Below are 8658 nucleotides of genomic sequence, written 5' to 3'. Positions count from 1 at the left end.
ACCTAAGTCTTCGTTATTTATATACCTGTTCTGGGCCAGTCAAGACATTTAACCCCGAGAGCCGAGAGCCGAGAGAACTTAAACCCCTAGGACTTGAGTAGAGACAGGCAGAAGCCCCTCCATCCCACAAAAGGCCTTTCCTTGCTTAGGCTCCTCCTCACAGCCAAGAGTCCCTCAAGAGAGCCTTCCCAGAAAAAGGTCACTGGGTGTCCCAAAGTCCAGGGGCCAGCTCTTTAATCTCTTTGAAGGCCTAGGATCAAGGGGAGAGTTCCAGGGTGGAGAGAGTTGCAGCTGACGCACGACCTGAGCAGGCAGGACTTTGTGGCCTGTCTCTTTAAATCTCAGGTAATTTGGGAGGAGGGAGTGCCCACACAGCTCCTGCTCACTCCCAACAGGAGCTCCAGATCTACAAGCCCGGCAGATCCCCAGCTCTGCCAAGTGGAACAAAGCAGGAGCCCTCTTCAGACTGGGGGCCACCACGGGAAGCCTCACCAGTTCCACAGGAGAAGGAGGAGACCGGAGACAGGAGACGGGACCTCTACAGAGAGAGGGCAGGGCGGCTCTTGGGGGTGCCAATGTGGCCCCAAGACCTAGCCCAGGCGGGGTCTGGCATCAGCCTCAGCCCCCCAAGGAACCAGCCTTCCACCCCATGGGGTGGTCACTGCCCAAGGAGAAGGGGTTAATACTCTGCCTATGGAACAAGTTCTGCAGATGGTTCCACAGACAAGAGTCCTGGGCTCAGAGCCGAGACGAGCAGAACCTGCTGCAGCAGAAGAGGTAAGCTTGCCATCTGCTCCTGCTCCTCTACCTAGCAGCAGAGCCTACGCCCCACCCCCTCCCAGCTTGCTTGAGTCTTCTTGGCACCCCTGGCTGGACAATCTGTGCCCCTGGTCATGGGCTGGCTCCTGGTTATCACTTTTCATCCTGTGGGGCTAGCTGGCCAGGATGTCAGGTGGAAGGCAGCCTGGACACAGATGTTAGTTATCTTTACAGTCCCATTCAATCCTGCAGGCCTCTTGTGAGTACCTCCCCAGTAGCCAGGCACCTCATTGGCCCTTGTGAACCCTCTACCCCCCAAAGGGGATTGTGGCAGGATAATGTCTTATGTTTCTGTACTCCATGTTCCTTTAGCAGTCTATGGCAGAAACACATTTATATATAAGCATACATGGGGGGAATGAATGAGAGAGTGATTGAATGAATAAGGCAATAATAAAATATGGCAAAACATGTGAAATTGCATATAATTCCTGTGGATTTGTCTCAGCCAATGGAGGGATTTAAAGACCCAGCAAAGCTCAGTTGCAACCTGCAGTGTCTTCCTCTCTACTGGTGGGTTCGTATGACCTCCTTGTCAGAATGCCTGAGATGCTCACCCTGTTGCCTTTCAATGTTGGGGGTCAAGGAGAGAACCTGGAGTTTGATCCTTTAGGAAATCTCACATTGTGCTTCCATTCACTGAAAACTTTATTATCCTCACTCGATACTCACTCCTGCCTCAAACACCATCTTAGAGTTGACTTTGGGAGCAGGAGGAATAGGAAACCCATTGGACCTGGGACCCACCCTGTGGCGGTCTGCTTTTGACGTTGTAAATTGGGATCCCCACCCGGCTGCTGACGCTAAAGGGAGTTGTGCTCTGGGGGGCTCCTCCAGGCTTTGCAGAAGCAGGTAGCATGTATTCACAGAGGAGAAGGCTGAGGGTTTTGTCTTTGGCTTTTTTCAATCTCTGAATGCAGGGCTTGTCTTAACCTGGCCTGAGGGCTGCCTGGGATTTCCTAGACTTTGGATTAAGTAGTCCCTGATGGGATGTGCCCCTTCTTAGAGTTGCGGCTTTCCTGTCTCTCACATCAGCCACCCACCTCTCTTCCCCAGGGCTGGGAGAGTGGGGGCCAGGGCACATGTCTGGCTGATGACGTCTTAAGGCAACAGAAGGGCATTGTTGTTAGAGAATAATTCTTCATTGGTTTCACTTCTCCTCTTCCCACTCAGGACCCTGTTGCTGGGGGCATTGGGCACAGACTGCAGAAAGGTCAGGGGTTTTGAAGGGGGTAGGTGAGGTTCCTATATCTCCTATGCGGGAAGAAGTCCTCTAAAGGACCTGGGCCTGAGCAGGCAGCCTGGCTAAGCATATGCTATTTGCATTCATCTAGTCTGCACCCATTTCTTCCCACCATCTGGTGGCCTCCTCTGTGTATTGGGCTAGCAAGATCTAATGTCACCAGTAGTCAGAGGATTCTCTTCTCCATTTTCTGATCTTCAGATCTATTTCTCTAGTTTTTTGACCCTCTGTTTCCCAGACACTTGGTGTCCATGGCAGTGACCTTCTTTGGATGTTCCTTCCCGGAAGGATATGAAATTTTCTAGGAGTTTCTTGGACTGTTAGCTCAGCTATGCACAGGGAAGGCATGCTGGAAGTCAGACAAGTTGGGGGCGAGCACTTAAATAAGAGCTATGAACCGTGAAAGAATCCCCTCCTCTGTAGGCACCATCGTCCATTTTATCTGGTATAAAATCAAACACAGGCTTTGGAGGGAGGGGAATTCTGTCAGCCCATAAGAACGAATCGGACCTGGAGATTAAGAGGGAGTCCCAGAAAGGAATTCTGGGGTAGGACCAGGAAGGATTTCATGGAATAGAAGGTGGTCTCACCAGAAGGCAAAGCTTTCAGAATTCTGCAGGATGAGCAGAGGTGAAGCAACCTTCTGCTGTGTTCACACTTCTCTTGAGTCTTAACCATGCAACTCTCTAATTTAAATCCTTATTCGCTAAATGCTCAACTCTTTCCCATGTCTTCTGTCCTAATATTTCTCATTTCTGTATATCTAATGTATTAAACACTGACTGAGCATAATACATACTCCACGGGGGTTGTGGGAAAAGTACTTGATATGTTCTAGCTTCTTAAAAAGTTCACGTTCTGATGGACAAAATGTACCAAGGTCTATGCTGTCCCTGCATCTCTTCAGATTAAAGCAATCTCAAAGACAACAAAGATATATTGTTGCTTGTGTGTGCTACAAAGTTAGGTTCATGGTAGTTTCATCAATGTTGAACATGCATAGCATTTTTTCCTTCGTTGTCATTTCTAAACAATTACTGCACGATAGCAATTTATATGTAGTTTATATCCCACTAAATATTATAGATCACCTAGAGATAATTTAGAGTACACAGGGGGGAGGTAGGCAGTGGTGCATGCCTACACTCCCAGTCCTGGGAATACTGAAGTACGGGACTGATATGCTCAAGGCTAACTTGGACAACACAGTGAGACTTGTCTCCAAATATTCAACAGTTAATAAGTAAGTTGAACATCGTGGTCTTCACTTGTCACCCCAGCACTTGGGAGGCTGAGGCAGGAGGGCCATTTAATATGTTTAACATGTAATCCAAGTTTAACACGGACTACATGAGTTCCAGCCCAGCCTCGGCCACATAGTAAAGCCATATCTTAAAGTCTACTGGATGGATATATAAATGACATGCAAATATGATATCACTGTCGGGAAGGTACTAGAGCTTGTATGGAATGTTATAGAACCAATGTCCTACAGATTCTGGAAGAATAACCGTACTTAGGTTAAAAGTGAGAGCACAGTGAAGGTCATGAAAAGGTTTAAGGAAATGTTGAGAGAGCAGAGAAGGAAACTGTCCTATCTGTTATCTGATTTCTGCTAGTGTGGGGTGTGCTGGGAGCTTCGCAGAGGCTGCCCAACCTGACTTCCCACCCCTCCTGTGCTGACGTTTTTTACTCCCTGGGAGGACAGGGGAGCCATGCTGGACTTCTGAGTTGGGTTACACAGATACCTGTATAAATGACCTACGTGAGTTGAAGTTTCTGTGCAAACTCAGCTCTGACACGTCCTGTATGTAGACTTCAGTTCTTGCCTTGATAGGCACATACGCACATGGCTGTCGGCTTGCTTGCCAGTTAAGAAACAGTTTGGTTCCAAATCTTGAAATAGCCATATTCTCCAGGTTCTGACTTCCTCATCTCATCGCCAGGAGTCTCAGCTGGAGGGATGTGGCCCATGAGTGCCCAGTGTAGGCCATGTTCCCACACATGACTGCTCTTTCTCATCTGTGGTCATTGCTCTGGGCCTAACCCCCACCCCCACCCCAAGAAAAATCAGGAAGAGCCATAAAAACTAGAAGAACCACCTAATCTAGTGGTAAGCCCTGGGGCTATGCTCTTGGGAAGCAAGTCTGCCTTTAACCCTGTGTGATCTTCTGGCAACAATCTGACCTTACTGCCTCAGTTTCTTTTTATTTAAAAAAAAAAACAGGGAGAATTATTCAGCTGGTGTTGTATGGCTGTGGAAAGCAAAAGCAGATCTAAGTGATGTTACTTGGGGAACTGACAGGCACACGGAATTATGATAAAACATAACATAAAGAAGGCAACTACTGAGGATGACAGGAATCAGTGGGGCTATGAACTTCTGAAATGAATCCAATCAGAATGAAAATGTATGCTCCTGGCACCCACATGGCATTATCCCTCACAGTCTACACCCAGCACCTACAGTCAGCTGAGAGGGTAATTGCAGGGAAGCTCCTGTCTATCCTCCCCACCACACATACTTCTTACCCTGATTAAAACAAAGAACAAGGACAGAGGAATGGCTAATGAGGCACTTGTCTCAGCTCAGACTCTGATCTGGTTGGACAGATCACTTCTGAGTACTCACCCCGAGATTCCATCTGTTATGCGAGCACGTTAGACTCCATTTAAACACAATTTCTACTCTCCTGATTTGAACATTCCTTAAAACTCTTTGGCTCATTCCTTGTTTCCCAGAGTAAAGAACAGATCATGACTCATGTACACGGCACACATAGACTTCCATGTTCGTAAGAGCCAGAAGCAGAGGACTGGAGGAGCAGAAGTTATGGAGGAGGGAAGTCAAAGAGTCTCTCTTGGAGACACAATGTTGACCTTGAACAAGAAAACACTCACTTATTTCCCCAACAACAACAAAAATATAATACATTTTGCATCAAAGAAGCCTATTACTGAGTTTTCCCAAGTCATTGTGGAACTAGACTGTTCAACTTTATACTCAATTGCAAAGTAGAACAAAATGTTGAAGAACCTGGAAATATCTTCTTTTTTTATTTTTATTTATTTATTTTTTTAAATTTATTTATTTATTAAAAATTTCTGCCTCCTCCCCACCACTGCCTCCCATTTCTCTCCCTCTCCCCCAATCAAGTCCCCCCCCCCATCAGCCCGAAGAGCAATCAGGGTTCCCTACCCTGTGGGAAGTCCTGGAAATATCTTCTTATGACTTCTATTTCTTATGCTCCTCTCTTTTTCCTTTCTTTCTTACTTTATTATTAGAAAACATTTTATATGTTTATGGAATTTTAATTTCATGTCATGTGAAGAATTCTTCTCTCTTCATAAGTTATGAATAATTGCACCTGTAAATCAGGGTTTCTCTACCCCGGCATGGTTGAGTGGGATAATTCTTTGTTGGTGTCCTGTAGGAGATGTTCAGCCTCATCTTTTCCCTTTATCTCCTGTTCCTTAGTTGTTCTTCAGCCTTCTGTGATGGGCTGCTATTGGAGGACCTACAAGATTCTTCGGTATTCCTTACACTTCTTTTGGAGACCAAGGATTGAGAGTCAAGTTTGGAGTTCTGTGTCCTTACTGCCAAATCTTGGGAGTTAGGATTTTCTCTACTATCACCTTGTGGCCCTATGTAGTTACTGCAAGTAATAAAGTACTCTGAAAAAAAAAAAAGCTCCCTGACCCTTCCCTTCTTCATTTTCCTGGCTTCTGGAGTTTGCAACAAAAAAGCACATTTCTTACAAACATTATTGAGTTGGGTTATATGCTGTTTCTTTACCAGGGGTGTGGTCTGGCTAAGTTGCCAGATAAGACATGGGATACCTCTTTCAATTTGACTTTTAGTTGAATAATGGGTGAGTTCTTTCTGCGGGCATGAAGCAAAATATTGCATAGGATATATTTATAGAGTTGGAGAGAGAAGTTCTGAATGGATATGATCAAAATACATTGTATAAATGCACGGTATTTTCAAAGGACACTTGAAATAGTGTTGAAATAGTTATGTAACTATAGCTCGGTGTTAACCGAGCATCGTGTAACTGTACTCTATATCCGGCAGTCTTTGGTCTCTCACAGGCCTGCTAGGCCAGCAGCAGACAAAGGCGGAAGGATGACACAGGCGACAGAGCTTGTGGGGGAGCTCTGCCAGCTTCAGCGATCTGTCATGAACAAAAGGAAACTCTGTGACTCCCGAGTATAGAGGAAGGAACATGTTCTATTTACAACACCAAGTGCAAGATGTTATAATAAAAATGAGATCAAATGAAAGAGCAAAACATGTTCTAGGAATAGGGTAGTGGTGGCTGTGTGTGTGTGTGTGTGTGCGCGCACGCGCACATGTGTGTTGGAGGAAGCTTTGTTTCCCCTACAGTCTAGTGCTGACTCTAAAACGTCTATGTAAGAGAGTAATGGCTAGAGTCATCATGGTGGTGGCGAAGAATCTAGAAAACTTGTTTTGCCACCATGTTTTCGAAACAACCACTGTTTTTCACTTAGTTTATGTTCATTTAAGGTTGACTTTGGGGGGTGATAGAGATAATAGGAGAGGCAGTAAAGGCACCTTGGCAACACGACTGAGTCATCCATTCTACAGCTGTCATAGTGAGCAACCACAGCACACTAGGGCATTTTGCTGGGTGCAGAAGTGCAGAATGCACAATGGACAATCACTGGGTTGGGAGAATGCATCCAGGAAGAAGCAGCCTGTGGGCACAGGCCCAAGAAGAACGGTGTGCTCTGTGGGGCTGAGGCGTGCGGTGAGATTAAAATGCCAGGTGTAAGGAGTGAGGGGGAGGATCAGAGAATGGAAAAATGGTTGCACAAAAGACCGTGAAGGACCTTTGTGTTCCTTGTCTTTGGGCATTGAAAGACCCATCGGCCTTCTGTAAGCTGTGACAGCAGCCATTTAGAAAGACTGTCTTGACAGCATTACAAAGGATGGATGAGGATTAAGTAGGGTGTAGGGAAACCAAGAGAATGTCTTGTTGATCCTGGACCAAAGCATAGAGATGTGAATTAATGAACTTTAGTAGCAAAAAGAGAAAGAACTAAATGGAGACCAAATCTTAGATGATTGATTGACCCTGGTTGCTGCCCTTGGGCCTATGAGGGAGCTAGGATTACGATTGTGGGAGATAGAAGTCACTTTCTTCTGCTTATCACTTTCCTAACCCCAGCTTTGCTATATAAGCTTCTTGTCACTGCCAGCACTTCAGGATGGGAACTCCTCTCCAGATCCTTTGTTAGCCGTGTGATTGGCTATGTATAGATAAATACAATAATTTCATTTACTCCCGCAGAAAGACCAAATTGCTCAAACTGAAAGAAAAATTCTATAAAAACATAACCATGTTTCTTAGTCACAGTAAGACTAGAGAGGTGATTTGTAGAGCCAGGGAATAAATTTTTTTCTAAAATGCATAAAAATCAAATAATAAATAGGAAGATACTAGGGACTGGGAGTTGGGGTAAGGACTCTGAATTCAGAATTGGGTGCACTCAAGAAGAAATGGAAAGGAAAAATGAGAACAATCAGATTCACATGAAATTCAACAAATGAATTCTCTAAATTAGATTCTTTACTTTTCCCTCATCTGTCATTGCTGGCCACCATTTATATCTGCACAGGTCCTAGTAGTGGAAATAAAGTAGCACCTAAGGCCCTCTAGACAGGGTATGAGGATGATGGACGACTTCACTTCCTAAGGTTTTGAGTGTGCATTTTAGAAGCGGGGATTCCAAAGCTTGCCTTGGATATGTCACTTTAACAATTTTACATGCATGGACCACACTCCTGGCTTGAGCAATGTTTCCTGAACTTTCATTTGCACAAGAATCCATTGGAACTCTTCCTAAACTGCAGACCTGGACATTTCATGTCAAAGGGTAATCAGTGATTTGAAGTTTCTTATTAATTTGCATAAGATGATGATCATCAACAGGATTCCTGATTTAAGCAGAAGGATTGAAAAAAATAAGATGTGAGGAGAGAGAGGTATGAATGACCACCGCCTGGAGCCAGGCTTTCTCACATGGGCCATGGCTGTTTTTAGACGGAGTCCTGAAGATATTGCCAGAGAGGAGGAAAGTGGAGGAATCAAATGTTCCACACTGAAGGTCAAATAGCAAGGCTTCTTATAATAGGAGAAAACCCACTAGTCTCTGCATGTTGGCTTCCTCCACAAATATGAGGGAGGAACTTCTTATACCTCTAGTATTTAGAAAATCAGGCTTATCATGCAGGGCAATCTCAGGGCACTGCTGAGTCCACAATAGGACCACTCCAGGCATGAACAGGCGTGAGTGTGTGCCTGAACAAAACGCCTCCTTTCTTTGTCCAATATGCACAGGTGTTTTATATGCATGCATACACACACACACACACACACACACACACACACACACACACACACACTACATACCACACACACCCTGGGTCTTCTGGTCCCAGCACCAGGGAATAAAAAACTAGTTAGGGCATCTCTTATGTGGACTAAATGTTCAAAGTCAGTTTAGAAGAACTAAACAATGGGAAGAAGAGGGTTGGTGAACTTTGCACTGTAATGAACCCATCTGCC

At 45.1% G+C, this 8658-nt stretch overlaps 1 protein-coding gene across 2 annotated transcripts in view; it reads left to right on the top strand.

The window, feature by feature from the left end:
• Positions 1-358: 358 nt before the first annotated feature.
• The window catches only part of Trpv6 (transient receptor potential cation channel subfamily V member 6), a 16291-nt gene continuing 7991 nt past the window's right edge, over positions 359-8658 (top strand). For both annotated transcript variants that reach the window (XM_075953951.1, XM_075953953.1), the window contains exon 1: positions 359-777. In XM_075953951.1, the coding sequence (XP_075810066.1) occupies positions 650-777 (128 nt within the window). In that variant the 5' untranslated portion in view covers positions 359-649. The remainder of the gene's footprint in view (positions 778-8658) is intronic.

Source organism: Microtus pennsylvanicus, chromosome 19 (genome assembly GCF_037038515.1).
Source record: "Microtus pennsylvanicus isolate mMicPen1 chromosome 19, mMicPen1.hap1, whole genome shotgun sequence".
Classification (NCBI taxonomy): domain Eukaryota; kingdom Metazoa; phylum Chordata; class Mammalia; order Rodentia; family Cricetidae; genus Microtus; species Microtus pennsylvanicus.
This window is presented reverse-complemented; position numbering and strand designations above follow the sequence as displayed.